The sequence below is a fragment of the Lepidochelys olivacea genome, assembly GCF_965140295.1.
Source record: "Lepidochelys olivacea isolate rLepOli2 genome assembly, chromosome: 9".
NCBI lineage: Eukaryota > Metazoa > Chordata > Testudines > Cheloniidae > Lepidochelys > Lepidochelys olivacea.
In genome coordinates, this window is record NC_140419.1 from 100,505,053 (window position 1) to 100,523,269 (window position 18,217).

An 18,217-nucleotide genomic window follows, 5' to 3' on the forward strand; every position below is an offset into this window, starting at 1 on the left:
AAACACAGGGAATGTTAAAGGCTGTAACTGATACAATCTCACCCTACAGATGTGTGAAAAACCTCAAGCCTGCAGAAAGAATGAGGGCTCCCCTATGTCTCCACTGCCCAAGGTAGTCAGGGCTCTTTGGGTTTTGTTCGTAAGGATTCCAGCTTGACTCTGGGGGGTTTCCCCCAGACTCTCTCTCACTCCTCCCCTGATGGCTGTTTTCCTCTTCTGGGTGGTGTGAGAGACACAGAGAAGCCAGAGTTATGGAAGGGGAGATGCAGCTTCCACATGCTGGCTGAGGAGGTGAAATGGTGTGGACTGAGAGTTCTGTTCCGTCCTATCCTAGCCACCAAGATTATGAATGTCCCAGGCTGTCATGCAGCCCTTTCACCTCTAGAGATGTGGATTACAACCCATTTCACAGCATGAGTAGAAATAACTTCGGTGGCCTTATCCTGGTGTCTAGTCAAAAGGGCAAAATCCCTCACCTGCCTCGCCCAATGCAGAACTGCTACCGCCAGAGCCCAGCACTGGAGGAGCAGGAATCCTGAACTCAAGACTGTGTCCCACTAGAGCGGAGCTGGGGGAGGAAGCTGGAATTACACCGGATGGTGGCTAGGGCAGTACGCAGCTCCTCCCTTTCTATTCCACAATTGGCCCGGGATGAAGTCCCAACCCCACTGAAGGCAATGACAACGCCCACGGACTTCGCTAAGGCAGGATCTCACCCTGCTTCAACAACAAAAAGAACAACACGCATTCAAACTCTCGCCCTACTAGCTAGGCTTCATTGGAAACGTGAAAATGGAAACAATACTGCCTTAAAATCCAACAATGCAAGAACACTGAGGGTGCTGTTTAACCAACACACTACTTAACATGAGACGCACACAGAGAGATTAGCCTACACAGGGGTATATTTCTCAGCAGTCCCTGTCAAGCTGGAGTTATGTCATCTTTTGAGCAGTGTTATTCTGCAATAAAACCAGACCATTTTCCTGCTGCTAAAAGCTCTGTACATAAGAACGGCCATACTGAGCCTTTACTGGGTCAGACCAATGATCCATCTAGCCCAGTATCCTGTCTTCCGACAGCAGCCAGTGCCAGGTGCTCTGTAACCCTCAGTAAGATGTTTGCATTTAAACCTATTTGCAGAAGCTATGTGACAAAGAAACATTCACCAAGTGCTGGAGGCGAATTAGACTGACTCTCCCTGGTGTACCCATGCAGTTAGCTCCTCCAGGGGGATAAATTTAACTCTAAGGCACAGTGTATTTTCTATTCTGGGGCCTGATCAATGCTCACTGGAAAGACTCCCGTCAGCTTCTGTGGACAATGGGCCAAGTCCCTATGAATGACTGTCCTTTATGGGATCATAAGGTGGTTAAGTGCTAAGACTGATCTGAAGATGCTCAGATGTTGCTTAGACCAGCATGGGAGGGCAGTGATTCTGAGACTGGGTTACTCAAGGGCTCACAAACAGAAATTCTCCAAGGGCGCATCTCCCCGCAGCCGGAGGAAGAGCCAACCCTTCAGCTGTTCTGTGCTGTGTGGAGTACTGAACTCAGGTGAGAGCTCTGACTGGCTAATCCTCACTTCCTGCATTATAACTGCACAGCACTGGCTGGTTGACGGCACGGGTAACGAGACGTGGATCTTTGCACTCCGCAGTCACTAGTCTGAATCTGGTCTGGTTCAGAGCATCCAAAAAGGTTTGTGTGACAGTGAGGTCTCAGGCCAGTTCCTATGGGCAAGCGTCAGTGTCACAAGCTCCCCCACCTCCCTGGCACTCAGGCTGGTGGCCTCAGACGGGCCTAGGATTATGCAGCCATTGAGGTGCCCGACCAGCCCTGGGTTTGCCAAGCAAGGCGTGGTCGGAGGGCTGCGTGGGGAAGCAGGCACTGCCCTGGCCCATGCTGTACCTACGCCGTGCTCCAAGATAGCAGCTCTCAGTACCGGCACCTTGTACAGGCTCGCTGTGCATCCCTTGTTACAACGAACCACTGCTGATGCCTGAGCCCAAAATGCAGTTCCCGCCATGCGGAGCCCGTGATGACAACCTCCTCGGAAAGCTGCTCATACGGCGAGTGCCGGAGGAGGCCAGGTAAGTGCGTTCACACCATTCCCAAAAGGCACAGCATGGGCCAAGCAGCTTCACATTGTGCTTCGCTTTTACACGAGGCCTTGTCGCCAGCACGCCCGGGAGACGTTATGGCTCCCGCCCATCTTCTCACCCCCAAGGCCCTTCAGGCTTTCCCCTCTCTCGCCATTCCTCCTGGCCAGTTTCTGCTACCTGCCTCTCTTCCTCCTCCTGATCGCTATGGGCAGCATGAGCGATATCCCCTCCCAAGCTAGGAGAGATCTGGAGGAGAGTGGAACAGTCTCTTCCCTCACGTAACCGAGGGGCTTGCTCCCAGCCAGAAGCAGAGTGCCAAGTCCCAGGGGGAAGGTGGCTTCAGCTTATGGGACTGTCCCAAGTTCAGCCTGGAACTCCGGTTTTGACAGCTGATCTAGTGTTAGAGCTACAGGAGACCCAACTTCCAGCCTTGGCTTTGTGTATCCCTGGCTGCTCGGCTGCCAGGAGCTGGGCTCTCTGCAGAAACAGCAGGTTCAAGCCCTGTGGAATCGAATGGCCTGTTCCCCCCACATTTGGCTGTGAACACTCAAACTCGCACTAATGGGCTCTGGGGCACACGTGTGTGAAAGACACAGAGAGAGAGAGGTGAGCTGGGGGAGAGAGTGTACGTGAGTGTGAGCCAAACAAAGAACATGCCAGATGGGTGCTGAACATCATTACTGGCTCGGTGACTTGGGTTTTTTCCGCATCTCATCTCTCATCCATTGTCTGTTTTGCTTGTAAGTCCCCGAGTGCAGGGACTGTGTCCTTACTAGGCAGTCGGATACCTACCAGACTATCAATAGAGAGATAATCACTATTTTAATGAGAAAAGTTCCATCAGCTTTCATAAAACATTTGTACATCTGAATTGTTCCTGAAAAACAGTGAGCAAAATGAATGGGAGCCTGCTAAGAAGTGTAGATTAAACCTGATGCTGGAATTGCTGGATGAAATTCTCTGGCCCGCGTTCGGCAGGAAGCGAGGCTAGATTACTATGCTTCCTCTGGCCTTAAAATCTCTGAGTCTGTGAAGATATTGTTAAATTAAGAGATCTCAATCTTGGCCGCTTTGTTTTAAAAAGATTTGTCTAAAATTCTTCATTTATTCCACAGGTGTCTGTCAGGCTAGGATTCGTAGAAACAATCTGTACTGAGAAGTGTCTGCACAAACTGTACTTGTATTGTTGTATGTAGGATTGACTAACACTCTGTCAAGTTCAAGGTCAAACCTAATTGTCTCCTAATGTAATTCAAACAGGAATAGGGCAGCAGATCAAATTAAGCCAGAGAGGCTTTGATCTGATCCTAATGTCAAATGCTGATCACCCACAGCCCTGCTGTTAATGTTTAGTCCATAGCCTCCACACTCAGTAGGGGACAGAGTTCATGACATGCTCCCTGTCAGTAGCCGGCCCGGCCGGGGAAGCTAATGATCCATCCAGTGGAGCAAATTTGGTGATGGATCCTGGTGACATGCCACCTGAGACACACTAAAAAGTGAACACAATAGAGATATCCAGCGTATAGGGCGGGCAGGGACAGCCTGCTCCCCAGGTCTAGAGTACAGGCTGTTGACAATGAACACAAAATTCTTCTGATTATTTTCTAAAACCTTAAAAGGGGCAAGCGGCGCCTCTGGACACTTGATCTTCTGTGGCTACGGAGACCTCTGGGACTCCCCACTTATCCCCGGGCATCTTTCTCTGCTGCTAGCCCTCTCCCTCTGTCTGTACCACTGCTGTGTGTTGTCTCGATCCTAGGCTGTGAGCTGCCTGGGGCAGGGACCGCCTCTGTGTAAGGTTTGCTTGGTGCCTAGTACAAGGAGGCCCTGCTCCCTTTTGGGGCTGCTTGGAGCTCCCACAATAGAAATAACAATCCATAACTGTGAGGAGAATAGGTCACAAAGGTGCCGATTCCTGTGACCCTCATGCAGACTAACCCGCCATTGGGCAGTTAGCTGGGGCTGCTCCACAGAGGCCAGCAGAGCAGGGGGCTGCAAACCAGGACTGAGATGGAGCGCGAGGATGTAAGTCAATATCTGACTATTAGGGCTCCTGGAGAGGACTGGGGTCTAGTGGATTACAGCGGGGGGAGCAGGGGGTTGGGAGTCAGGATGCCTGGGTTCTATCCCAGTTCTGGGAGGAGTCTTGGGTCTAGTGGTTTAGAGCGGGTGGGAGTCAGGACTCCCAGGGTCTGTCCCCAGCTTGGGGATGGGAGTGGGGGGTCTAATGGGTTAGAGCTGGGGTGGGAGGCTAGAAGCCAGAACTCCTGGGTTCTATCCCCAGCTCAGGGGGTGTAACGTGTTCGAGCTGGTGGAAGCTCTGGGAGCCGGGATTCCTGGGGTCTACTGTGGCTCTGGAAGTACAAACACACACAATCCACTGGAAAGTACTGGAAGATCAATGGCCAACACCCCTAGCCAGCTCCCTCACAACAGCCTCCATCCCAAGGGATAAACAACCTCAACTCACACCTGGCCCTGAAACAACTACCCAGGAGTCACCGTGGACAGCAGGACACACTCAGCCCTGCCCGAGCCACGTGCCAAGCAGGGCAGGCTCTCTGACACCCCAACAGTCCCAGCGCCACGGGCAATGAGTGCCTAGTGGGGCAGGAAGAAGTGGTCCCTTGTTGATGTCTGGGTGTACTGAGATAGTGTCCAGGACCCTGTCATAACCATACAGTTAAGGGTAGCCTAGAATTCCCCCTTACCTGTAACCCTTAAGGGGTTAAGAAGCTCAAATAACCTGGTTGGCACCTGACCAAAAGGACCAATTCGGAAAGAAGATACTTTCAAATATTGGCGAGGGGAAGGCTTTTCAAATATTGGCGAGGGGAAGGCTTTTTTTGTGTGTGTTTTCTTGGGAAGCAGAGAAGCATCAGGTCAGAAAACTCCTTCTCTTATAAACCATCCTAAAAGTCTCTCATATTACAAAAATTGTAAGTAAAAGCCAGGCAAGGCGCATTATATTATCTTTTGTTTTGCTTGTGAATTTTTCCTTTGCTGGAGGGAGACTTATTCCTGTTTTTTGTAACTTTGAAACTAAGCCTACAGGAAGTTCTGCTGTGTTTTTGAATCTTTTGTTACTTTGTAAAGTTATTTCCCATCCTGATTTTACAGAGGTGATTTTTACCTTTTTTTTTTTTTAATAAAATCCTTCTTTTAAGAACCTGACTGATTTCTCTACTGTCCTAAGACCCAGGGGTTTGGGTCTGGAATCACTTGTGACCAATAGTTAGGATATTATTCTCAAGTCTCCCCAGGAAAGGGGGTGTGAGGGCTTGGGGAGATATTTTTGGGGAATAGGAACTCCTTGTGGTCCTTTCCCTGATTATTTGTTAAATCACTTGGTGGTGGCAGCGTACCATCCAAGGGCAAAGAATTTGTGCCTTGGGGAAGTTTTAACCTAAACTGGTAGAAATAAGCTTAGGGGGTCTTTCATGCGGGTCCCCCATATCTGTACCCTGGAGGTCAGAGTGGGGAGGGAACCCTGACAGGCCCCCATCAGGAAGTGGGCCCTCACTGCACGAGGCTCTGCCCCACAGAGCTCCCAGTCGGAGCGTGGTTGACGCCATGGGGGACAGGGACGGGAACTGCAGTGAGACACAGGTGCAGCAATGGGTTGATGGATGGGGGTGAGGGGGGATATGGGGGTGAGTTTACGGTGGGTGGATAGATGGATAGACACTGGCTGTTTTTCTAAAAGACCTGCTCTGGATCAAACAGGAATGATCTCAGGGCACTGCTCTGGCCAAGTTATGCCAGATGCCAGAGGCCAGACTAGAAGAGCACAGCAGTCCCTTCTGGCCTTAGAAGCTATAAATCTAATGTGGAGGCGGATTATCCCACCTCTGCCTAACGAGAGGTTCCTCTAAAGCATCTGGCCTTTATCTGAGATGAGATACTGGGCTCGCTGGCCTGGACCACTGGTCTGATCCAGCCTGGCGACTCCTGCGTGAGAGGTGAGGATCAGAACGGGCAGAGCAGGGATGCTGCAGTAAGGACTGAGGGTCATCAACTGAGCTGAACTTGGCCCCCGCGCCGGCCATTGCAGAGCTATTGGCCCATGTGCTAAGTGCCACATATACCTTCAGAAAAATCTCCCCAGCCCAGGGACGGCTCAGAGGAACACTGGTCATTCCTCGCCAGGGTCTGGCTCGAACCCCGGGCTCCCTCGGGAGAGTCACCCTACAAAACCTCCTCCCCACAGCAGGTCACCCAGCTCCGCCCGGCCCCGGAGACTGCAGCTGCTTGGCCAACCGGGTGGCCCAGGCTGGGCTCTGCCCAGGACTTCCACTGCAGCCCCACTGCCACGCTCGGCCGCTGGGAACCCGCCCCGCAGCCTGGCAGGGCGGCCCCTTCTCCCCCAGGGCACCGGCTGGGGGCACCGCGGACCAGGAACCCGCGGGCGGAGCCGGGCTCTGGCCAACCCAGGGGTAACGTCTGCTGTGCGAGCCCCAGGGCACGCCCGGCACCGGGGCGACCAGGCAGCCCCGCCTGGGGCTCGCTTAGCGGATCGGGGCGGGAAGGCGCCCGCTGCAGGAAGCGCAGGCGGGGCGCGGCCCTTCCCCTCCCATCGCACCCGCGGGGAGCCGCCCGGGGTGCCGGGGAGGGGCTCCCCCCACAGCCCGCGCTGCCCAGGGCACCCCCGGGAGGGGCTGGGGCAGTGCCCAGGCCGCAGGGCCAGGCGCCCCCGGCCCCCCAGGGCGCCCCCGGCCGCCGCTCGGCCAGGCAGGGCGGCCCCCGCCCGTGCGCCCCGGGCGCGCCCTGCCCGTGCGCCCTGCCCGTGCGCCCCGGGCGCGCCCCGCGCTCACCAGCAGCAGCGAGCTGCGCACCGCCTCCGAGACGCTCTGCCGCAGCTCGGCCGCCGTGCCCGGCTTGCTGAGCCGCTTGGTGAATTTCCTCACTTCGGCCATGGTGCCCGGCCCGGCAGCCGCTCGCAGGGGCCCCTCCCGCCGCCGGCCCCGCCCCGGCACGGGCGGGGGCGGGGTCACGATGGCGGGGGGGGCCGCCCCCTTCCTCCGGCTGGCTGGGCAGGGGAGCGGGGCGCGGCCCCCCCGCCTCGCACCCCCGCGGGGAGGCAGGGCAGGAGCGGGTCTCTGCCCCAGTGTTTCCCAGGCCCGCACAGGGGCCGCGTTTTCCGGCCAGTGCATCCCCAGCTCGCTCCGTCCGCCCCGGCGGGCGGCGAGCCCGGCGGAGCAGGGGGCTCGTGTTCCCGGAGGGCGGCTGGCCGGCCAGCTGGGGGCCAGGGCCGCTCTGGGAGGAAGGGGCCCCGGGGGAAGGGGAGCTGGCCGGCCAGCTGGGGCCAGGGCCGCTCTGGGAAGCAGGGGCCCCAGGGTGAAGGTGACAGCTGGCTCGGCCGGGGGCCCTGGCTAGAGCGAGCAGGGACCGGCCCCCCCACAGCGCCCCACCTCAGGGACACACCGCAGGGAAGAGCAAAGAGGTGCCGCGCCTCTGCCCAGAGCAGGACATGCTGCCGAGAGCCATGCTGTTGTGTGAGCCCAGGGTACACTGGGGTTGGTACCCGTCTGCCCTGTGCTTGGCACGGACCAGCTCCAAGGTCTCCGCCTAGATCCCCGGCTCGCTCTATGCACAGGCCGGGGAGCTGTAGCCCTCTCCTCCCAGGATAGTAGAGATACAAGGTGGGAAAGAAGAGCTCGGTGGGGCTCGAAGGCTTCTCTGGCTCACCCCAAGAAACTGGCCCCAGAACCCATATTCCCTCCCGCCCCTGGCAGCTCTCCAGCGTTCAGCCAGGACAGGTGTGCTTTACCGGTACAGGGCTCCAGTGTGATGGTGCAGTGCCTTCTTTGCTCATGGAGGTGCGAATGCACATGTGGTCGTGACACACTAGTGCTTTGATAACATGGGCTGTCCTCCAGTTTGCTGGGTAGGCCCCAAAAAAGAAAAAAGTAGGTGAAAGAAGGGTCCGCAGGGGCTCACTGCACTAATGTATTTCTAACCCTTCATCTAGGTTTGTATATCGTGTTAGGGGCTGTGACTGTAAAGGTGTAATAGAGCCCCAGAGAAGGGGTGAGCTTGTATTTTCATCGGGTATGTCTTAAAAAATTGTATTTATTTTACCAAGCTGTGCTGATGTTAACATTTATATTTATGTTGTGTTTAGTTTATTGTGTCTGGGGCCTAGGGCTAAGACATATAATTAATATACAGTTAAGGATACGAAAAGTACCAAACCTGAACTGGATAGTTTTTCTGAGTGCAACTCTAGGGAGCTCACATGCTTGCTGCAGTGTTGTCATTTAAGCACAACTGAAGAGGATGTTCTCTGTTCCTGTATTCATATTACCAACCACTCCAGGTACAAAGGAATTATTTAGATTATCTGTAGGGGTCAAAAGTGCAGCGATTATAGTTGAAATCATTGTAAACATTAGTAGTAACCTGTAAAGCAGGCCCTCAATTGCTATTTGGCTTGTAAGCAGTTTGTTAAATGGGCAGGAAGTACCATTTCATAGGAAATACTCCTTTTGCTTTTCTGTGCTTGGAGGCTCTGGAAGGAAAAATGAGTGAAGAATGCACGCCCATTTGCTGATTCTCAGAGATGTTGTCCATGAGGTTTAGACAAACAGGGAGGTTGTTTAATGGCCTTTCAGCATTTTCAGAAGAGAAGGTTACCCCCCCTTGTGCAGTAACGGTGATCGGTGACAGTTGTTTACGTGGTGCCTTGTTCCATGCCGGTGTTGCTGATGTGGATCTCTCCATCAGTGCCGATGCTGTTGGAGGCACTGCTGGTGGCACTGCTGGTGGGGGCATGGGCCTTGGAGAAGACTGTGGTGCTGTCGTCTTCACCCGCATTGTCCAGGCCGTAAAGGAGGAGTTTGGCTTGTGTTTCCCTCTCGACGCCCTAACTTTCCCAGCAGAGGCCCTGGGGCAGTGCTGAGGTTCCTGGTGCATCAGAGGTATTCACTCTTAGGCTGGTCGGCACCAAAGATAGGGACCTTGCAGGAGATCATTTTCTTTTCAACAGTTCTCTCTGCTGGGACGAGGTCTCTCTTCTCCTTGTTTTCTTGGAGGAGTGAGTACTTGTTTCCAAAGATGATGTGCCCAGAGAGGCCCTGGCTAAGGGGGTCTGCTGTCTGGGGTCAGAAGTTGACGGAAGGGATTTCTCCATGAGAATAAGTTTCAAGCAGAGATCTCTATCCCATCTGGCTTTAGCTTTGAGGTTGCTGTAGTGAGTGCCTGTTTGTGGTATGTGTGACTCACCTAAGCAATGGATGCCGCCTGAGTGGCCATCAGAAATCAGCACAGCATCCTTGCACAAGGAACAGCTTTTGAAACCTGGTGAACCAGGCATGTTTTTAATGGTCCTCGCCGAGGTCATTTTTAAAACATAATAAAGGTTTGGTTTTTTTTTTTTAAAAGGAGAACAAAAAGATGTGACATATCTAAACTAGTAACCTACAAAAGCCTAACTAAAATAATTGTGTTTCTAATTATTTTTCCTAGGCTGTCTTTCGACACAGCTATGGAGCTCTGTCTCAGGCCGAGGACGGTTGAGAAGGAACCGAGGGGGTCGAGTTGTGAGCACACTGGTCAAGGCACCAACGGCACTGCAAGACAGCTACGATGCACATGTGGCCTCGATGGACACTGCTACCAAAAACCTCTGACCGACAGCACCGGGATGCCCCGACCCCGAAAGTGGAGCACCCACAGGGACACCCATCTCGAAGAAGAAATGGCCTTTTCTTTTTAACCTCCTCAAATGTAGAAAGTATTGAGGGAGAAATGGTGAACTTATGACAGACATATTTAGCATTTAAAATTTTTCCAGTAGCACAGGTGCTTAGCACCCATCAGCAGTCAGCTTTCCCCTTCCCCCCAGCGCCTTCTGCCCACTGCAGTCAGCTGTACCGTGGCATGCAAGAGGCTTGGGTTTGGGGTGGGGGAAGCAGACACGGGACACACTCTGGAGAGGGGGCGGAACTGGGTGGAGTGGGGGCAGGGCCTGGGGCTGAGTGGCAGTTGAGCACCCCCGGGGGAAAGGAGGAAGCTGGCTCCTATGTGCAGTAGAGTGTTCCCAGGCATACGTACATTCTTACGTAGAGGTTAGCTGTTACGTCAAAGCTCAGGAGGGCTGCTTTTGTACCGTAACCCTTGAGTGTCTGAAGTGTGTTGATCCAGTGTAACTTTGTTTGCAAAAATGAAAAGAAGGAGCACAACTCCTTGTGCTCTGGCACATGACTGGACAGGAAATCAGCACCACAGCATCCATAGTTCCTATAAAGGGAGGTGCCAAGTCTCTCATGGAGTTATCAGCTAGGCATGAGGCCAGTTACTGAGCGTCAGCTCAGCTGCGCATCAGCTTCCTGCTGCAATTGGATTAAATAGTCCTTGAAGCTACAGGGAACAACGGGGCTGTCCTTTGGAGATGAAAATAACATAAGTGAAAGGGAAGAGATGGGGTGCGTTCTCCCACATGTGGCATCTTAGTGCAACGTGTTCCGAAGGTAACGCTCCCCCGGAAGGAATCAGCATGAGAATGGATAAGAGCTACAAGCATAATGGAACGCTACCATTGTGGACAAAAGACAGGAGAGTAGCAGAAACAACATGGAGCTACAGGGGCCCCTCAAAGGGGATGTACTTTTCAACCATCTAGGGAAAGGAATGGGGAAGACTGGCCATTGGTGAGAGCAACAACATAAGCAAGCAGGGAAGCGCAAAGAGGTCTCCACAGATCCGAGTGGCAAATCTCTCTGAAACTATTGACCCAACTGCTCCTGGCCTGCTGGGGGCAACCAAGAAAATCTCATACTCCAGATTTTCTGGTCTTTTCAAAATTTCCCTCCCAGTTTTCTCTGATGACCTGTGGACATTGATGTCATTCTGACGTATGGCAGGATTAAAAATACAAATACATAGGAGCCAAACAAAATCTTTTAAACTTTCAAAATGTTAATGTATTTTTTTTGCAAAATAAATAAATTTGATGACTTTTTTGCCTTTTCTTCCCCTAAACCAACTCACAGAGTTATCAGAATGTTGGGGGGAAAAATCCACATTTTGATGAACGATTTTCATGAAAAAGTTTTGAAAACTTTTAATGAAAAATATGAAAAAAAAAAACCCTTGTGAAATGTGTTTCCATTTTTTCCAACCAGCTCCCCCTCCAGTCCTGCCGACGTGAGGAAACTTAGTCCCAAGAATGGCTCTCAAGTGTAACTCCTTTGCTGTCACCAAATTGCCTACCTTCCACACAGAATGGTGCCCTCTCATTTTTATTGGTGGGTACCATTTACATCAGGAGTTAAGCCTCATGGACTTCAGTCTATAGTGTGATTGCAGTGAATGAATCAGCCCCTCTGCATGGAAGTTTTCTGAAGGAACAATCTTTGTGCAACACTGGTTTTAGATCTATGTCACTGTGCACTGCATCCTGGGTTTGGGTCTTTGCTAGCTGAAAGCTACCCCCCACCCCAACGTCTTTGCTTGTTTAAAGCTTGCCCTGGTCAATGGGATGCTTGGATGCAGGAAAGCAGCCACTGGAATTAAAAAGTCTTCATATCTGATAAGTCGTCACCATCTGACAGCTGCTCAGGGACCATCAGAAATGGTGATCCTTGTCCAATTCTGTGTGGTATCTGTCTCTCAGAAACCACAATCCCAGTTGGCTCCTTTGCTGGTGACCTTGGCGCGGAAGCCAAGGGCTGAACGGGTCCTAGAGACCGATTTATTGAGGCCTGTTCCCGTCCCCAGAGATGGTCCCTACAGATTGAGGCCCAGTGACTGTACTGTGTGAGGAGCCTTGCCCTGCTGCTGCTTGGGCTCTCTCCCCCCTATGGACGTGTCCGGTGGGCTCTCCTTGAGGCAGCTTTCATGAGCACCAACAAAGAATTCGCTCCACAAGGGCTTTACATCATGTACAAAGCAGGTGCAAGTCCTCTGGATTTCTGCGAGGGCACAGGGGTCACACGAACAGCAGCGGCACTGGAGGTTGTGCTCCGTTTCCTAAAGGCTGTTTAATAAGGAATCCTGTCTTCCCCCCCTACTCTTGTTGCCAGTTCCTGAGGAGGGGGCAAATAGCAGTACGAGCGTGAAGGAGACAGGCAGAAACCCCCCACCTCCACCTCACCTATCTGCTGAAAACGTAGTGTTTACTGCATTACTTAGAACTATGAGGGGGAGAAATTCAGGCATTGCCCTGAGGGTTTGACTCCGTATGCTCCCTCCTTAGACAGGCCACCCTGTCCTTTGCTGCAGGGGCTCTCGGATACATTAAAGTGGATTCCTTTTTACCAATAGAAGACTTCTGTAACCTCCTTCGACCAGTGATTAACATACAGAATAACCCAGCACTGAAACTCTCAGACATTTACAGTCTCCCACCAGAGGCCTCCCAGGCCCGCCCAGTGGGGAAGCAAACAGGCCCTGCCCCTTAGTGCTCCTGCTTAACAAATACCAGAAGGAATGGATGTATGGCCCCAGCACAGAGCTGAGGCCCAGGACTCCTGAGTCTGCACCTGGCCCGGCCACACACTTCCTGGAGGACTTCACCTCTCCGTGCTTTAGTTAGTACTTCTTTCCCCCCACAGGGGTGTTGTGGATAAATTCATCCCTGGGGCAGGGACCGACTCTTGTTCTGTGTTTGTACAGTGCCTAGCCCAAGGGGGTCCTGGTCCATGGCTGGGCTGCTACTGCCATGCAAACAATAAATACAAGTGATAATCAATAGCTGTAAAGCACGTGTGGTTCATCCATGGGAAGGGATAAATGAGCGTCCAATATTTAGGCAGAGGGCCTTTTACTCACTTTGCTTCTCTAAGAGCATATATCTAGATTTCAAACAGGTTTCTCAGTATTTAGATACTGGAGGGTTTAAACCTTGTTTAAAAATAGGGGAAATCAGTGGAAAGTTAAAATTTAAGCAGTGAGTTGAGTTTAACCTTGAAAATCAAACTATCAAATGGACAAACCAGCACCTATTGATTTATATGGCAGCTGTCTGGAAATCATGAATACCTCATCAGTATGATCGTAGTCACATCACAGAGTCTAGCACAAATCCAGGGGGAATTACTTTTCAGTGATGTATAGTATGGCCTGCAACTGTCAATAGTAGCAGGGATGCAAGTCAAGACCATTCAGAAGCTCCAAGTTGTGTATAACAAATATTAAGCTTTGTTCCTTCTCTACCGAGCAAACAACCTAACCATTGCCTGCCTGTGCCATCAATGTAAGGAATGGTTGGCATCTTTGTTGATTCTAAGCTCGTAGCACCATCTACTGGAAACAAGCTTTGTTTCTCCTATGCTGAAGGACGACCCATCACTCTCACAGATCTTGGGAGACAGGCCAGTCCTCGCTTACAGACAGCCCCCCAACCTGAAGCAAATACTCATCAGTAACCACACACCAAAAACACTAACCCAGGAACCTATCCTTGCAACAAAGCCCGTTGCCAACTGTGTCCACATATCTATTCAGGGGACACCATCATAGGGCCTAATCGCATCAGCCACACTGTCAGAGGCTCGTTCACCTGCACATCTACCAATGGGATAGATGTCATCATGTGCCAGCAATGCCCCGAGCCATGTACATTGGCCAAACCGGACATCTCTACGTAAAAGAATAAATGGACACAAATCAGACGTCAAGAATTATAACATTCAAAGACGAGTTGGAGAACACTTCAGTCTCTCTGGTCACTCGATTACAGACCTAAAAGTGGCAATTCTTCAACAAAAAAAACTTCAAAGACAGTCTCTAACGAGAGACTGCTGAATTGGAATTAATTTGCAAACTGGATACAATTAACTTAGGCTTGAATAAAGATGGGGAGTGGATGGGTCATTACACAAAGTAAAACTATTTCCCCATGTTTATTTCCCCCCCTCCCCCCATTCCTCAGATGTTCCCCTCCTACTGTTCTTGTAAACTGCTGGAAATGGCCCACCTTGATTATCACTACAAAAAGGTTCTCCCCCCCCCCCCCGGCTCTCCTGCTGGTAATAGCTCACCTTACATGATCACTCTCGTTACAGTGTGTATGGTCATACCCATTGTTTCATGTTCTCTGTGTATATAAATCTCCCCACTGTATTTTCCAATGCATGCATCTGATGAAGTGAGCTAGCTCACGAAAGCTTATGCTCAAATAAATTGGTTCGTCTCTAAGGTGCCACAAGTCCTCCTGTTCTTTTTGTTTCTCCAGTAATTCTCATGCACAGACGCTACTGCTAGTTACCATCTGTATAAAATCTACAGATTATCCATGCAGATTATCTAGGCACACCAGCTATTGAAATGTTTTGCTTTTCTATAAGCCGAATCAGTGCCTAATTTATTACAAAAACTTCATAAAACTTGCCAAATAATTTAATTATTCAACCATCAGCAGTAATGCTAGATGGTCAACTATTATTCAAATTTGCCAAGTTTCATGAAGTTTCTCTAATAAATTACGCACTGATCCCCCCCACCTTCTACAGCTCATCAATATTCACAAAAATACACACATTTCAAACAAAAATTGAGTAGAATATTCACTAATAACTTATGTCTGGCTCTGAACCTCACCCATGCAGATCATTTAAATAGTTACCCTAGAAACATACAGCCAGTCTGCTTTCCTCCTTCTGCAAGACACAATAAATGAAAAGTTTCAGAGTAGCAGCCGTGCTAGTCTGTAATCGCAAAAAGAAAAGGAGGACTTGTGTACTCTAAGGTGCCACAAGTACCCCTTTTCTTTTTAAGAAATGAAAAGACGCATACACAGGTCTTTGGTGCCTCTAGTAATTGTATCCAATTTAATGCTTTTCCTTGTATTTTCTAATACGTTGCTGCTTAGAATAAGTAAGCTGGAACTTAGTTGTCATGTGGTTAGGGACAGCGCTCAGTGCACTGTGAATATTACTGGGATGCAAATAATAAATCATGGCAATGTGAGAAGTCCCATGGCTGTCAACAAGAGACAGTGCAGGCTTGCAGACAACATACCTGTGATACAGGCGAAGGGCTTTGTGTTCAGCCATAAGGGGCTGTAGCTTTCTTAGATTGTATTCAGTGCAAAGGATGATATTTTAAGCCTGTCCTGTTCACACACCAAACTGTGCTAGCCTTTAAACTGACAGGGAAAGGTGAGAGTCAGGGCATCTGAGACAGAGACATGTTTGCATGGAGCTTAAGAGATCAGACTGGGCTTGTGCTTTAAAGACCTGGCATCGTGGAAGGAGAAATCCTACTATTCGTCACTCAAACAGCAATCCAAATTGGGGCACTATCCTACATTTGATCAGGAGAAGGACAGTGACTGGACAAATTAGACTCACCTGAAACACACACAGACACTCTGGATGGAGTTTAGTTTCTCAGCTACTTAGAGTTTAGGACAAGTTTTTGTCTACATTGATTTAGTTATTTTCTTCTGTATACATGTTTCTTTGGGTAAAGAGCTTCCTGGTTACATTGTCCCATTGTTTCCTTTTACTCCCCATCTGTTGTCACCTGTCTGAGATTGTAAGTTCTTTGGGGGCAAGGACTGTCTTTTTGTTCTGTGGTTGTACAGCAACAAGCACAACGGGGTCCTGGGGCTAATATAACAAATAATATTGGGTAAATAGTATTCCTTTGCATTACCATCCACCCTGTGAGGATAAAACTATTTAAAAGGAAAGAACAAACAACCTAATTCATCCACACCCTTGAAATCTCTCTATGATTAATGCACAGGAGCAGCATGTTCCCATCCAGCCGTGAACATCTGGGAAGTGAATGGATGGTGGCAACAGTTTCCTCTCCAGGAATTGCCTGGTTACAGGCACCTTCTGCTGTGGAAGAGGCACCCATGGCTCCTGAATGCTCAATAGCGTAACACGCTTTCTCCACTAGAATAGAGGCGGGTCCTAAATCAGCCATAGCAAAATGCAAGTGCTTCTCAGTTCAAAGGTTGTGAAAACCCAGATCCTGCTCCAGGCTACCCTGTTAACATTACTCAGACAACGTGAATTCTTTTCTCTAACGCTACACTCGTTGGGAGTGATGGTGGCCGCTGAAAGACAATAGAAGTGTTAGAGAAACATGCACCTTTGCCACCCGCTCGAGCTGCCGCGTAAAGCCTGCCCTCTGATTGGGAGGCAGTAGACAAAAGCCATGGCCTAAAGGTAGGAGCTGGTTGCAGCAGAGATGGAGAGGGGACTTGGTGTTCTAGAATCTGTGATCAAGCTGGCTTGTTCAACTGATTCTTCGGAGGGGCGAGCTCGTCTTTTCTTTGCAGGGATTTCCTCTGAGTACAAGTTCTTTCCCACAAGGATGATTCCCCTCCTCCTCCATCCATTTCTCGTGATTTGTTTGGCTTGACAGGGAGGAGTGGAGAGTTGCCATTTTTAGGTGGGATTTTGCCTGCACAACTGATCCCACTGCTGATGAAAGAAAGCGAGTTAGTCTGTTGGCAGAGATGTATGTCATGGGAGGAAGACCTCAGGAATGACAGGAAGTGCCTCCTTGTCAGCTTCTCAGATGCCTCAGATACCCTCACACTGCTGAAGGAGGCCAGATTACTTCTGCCTGAGGTGCTGGTACACTCCATAACTCTGTGGTGCTGAGGCGAAGAGCAGAGGCCTGAAGGGACAAAACTGTACGTTATTTTGCTGGTGTACATTGTAGCCAAGTACTCAGCGATCCACCAACTTCAGGCAGTGTGAAGATGAGTAGCTCTGATATTTATTAGTTCTCTGATTGGTGCCCCAATCTTGCATGTAGGTGCTACTCTGTGTCGAGCACTGTACAGAGGACAGGCCCAGCCCTGTTTAAGATGCAGCAACGGGTATGGATGTAGGAAGGAACAGGGACAAGAGAACAAGGGAAAAAACAAAGGCATAAGGCATAAACAGACTGGATGTGGGCACAGCTTGGTGGTAACAAGCCGTGTGTTTTTTTCTTTTTTCTTGTACCTAAACTATTCAAAGAATCTCAACATAGTTCAGAAACCATGAGAGCTGAACCTAACAATCTCACTTACTGTAGATATATAGCAATGAATGCAAAATTAAAAGGTGTCTGGTGTCTGATGAGACTGTCTCAATCAGAAATAGTCTGTTTGAGAGAGATTATTTCGCTTACTGCCAGATACTGGATAATTAAAGATAGCTGTAATCAGTGATTTTTATGAAGGGGTATTAAATACTTTACTTAAGTTTGATGTGCTCCATGACTCTCTAATGGCATCAGCAGCAGCTAAGGAGAAAAATGAATGTTTGATTCATCAAATTCCAAAGTGTTTTAACTACAACCCAATCACGTTAAAATTCCTCCTCCAGATCTTTAAGGAAAGATGGAGACTTAAAGAGTTAGAAGGTTTGAAGTGGTTTGTGCAGATCAGCTTTGGTTCTCAGGCATGAGAATAAGTAACTTAAAAAGAATCAGTTCCTCACTTGTTGCTAGATATTGCTCAGTGGGATTACATGTACAAATGGCTAAGACATATTGGCAAGGAGAAGCCAAGATGCTGAGGTACTATTCACCTCCAGTTGCTGGATGATGGGAGACTGAAAAAAATCACCTATTTCCCTTAAGTTTGCAACACGTGGTTCTTTAGAAATCAGAGCAAATGAGGTTATAAGTAGATGTGGAAAGTAAAGTTAGCAACACTGTTTCAGTTACAAGCTGTCCAACAGAGCTGGTCAGGGATTTTCTGACTAAATGCTTTTTTGTCAAGAAAAGCAGATTCATCAAAACAAACCGGTGGAGGGAAAAGGCCAGTTCAACAAATCTCCCAGTTAGAACATCAACGTTTTTAAATGGCAGAAATGGAACATTTAGCCTTTTATCAAAACATTTTTTGATCTGAGGAGACGGTGTTTTGACATTTTAATTAACACATACTAAGGTGGTTAAATTTTAAAAAAAGATCAAAACTGAAACAAGATTTCATTTGTCCCAAGCTGAAATATTTTGGATTATCACCAGCTTGAGCAAGGTTTCAATATATTGATTTTTCCCTCTGATTCAGGACAGGAGCAATTTTCAAAATGTCAAAAATTCTTGCAGGACAAGAATCTGTTCCCTGCTCATGTCTAGTCTTTGAGCAATACTGAAACATAGGGACTAAGGAAGCACTTTATCCTCCTCTTTTATTTACCTGTAATG

At 49.6% G+C, this 18,217-nt stretch overlaps 1 protein-coding gene across 5 annotated transcripts in view; it reads right to left on the minus strand.

Annotated features, from left to right (window-relative positions):
• The window catches only part of DOCK11 (dedicator of cytokinesis 11), a 130,622-nt gene extending 123,567 nt beyond the window's left edge, over positions 1-7,055 (minus strand). For all 5 annotated transcript variants that reach the window (XM_084639107.1, XM_084639106.1, XM_084639105.1 and 2 more), the window contains exon 1: positions 6,922-7,055. In XM_084639107.1, the coding sequence (XP_084495233.1) occupies positions 6,922-7,023 (102 nt within the window). In that variant the 5' untranslated portion in view covers positions 7,024-7,055. The remainder of the gene's footprint in view (positions 1-6,921) is intronic.
• Between the last annotated feature and the right edge of the window lie 11,162 nt (positions 7,056-18,217).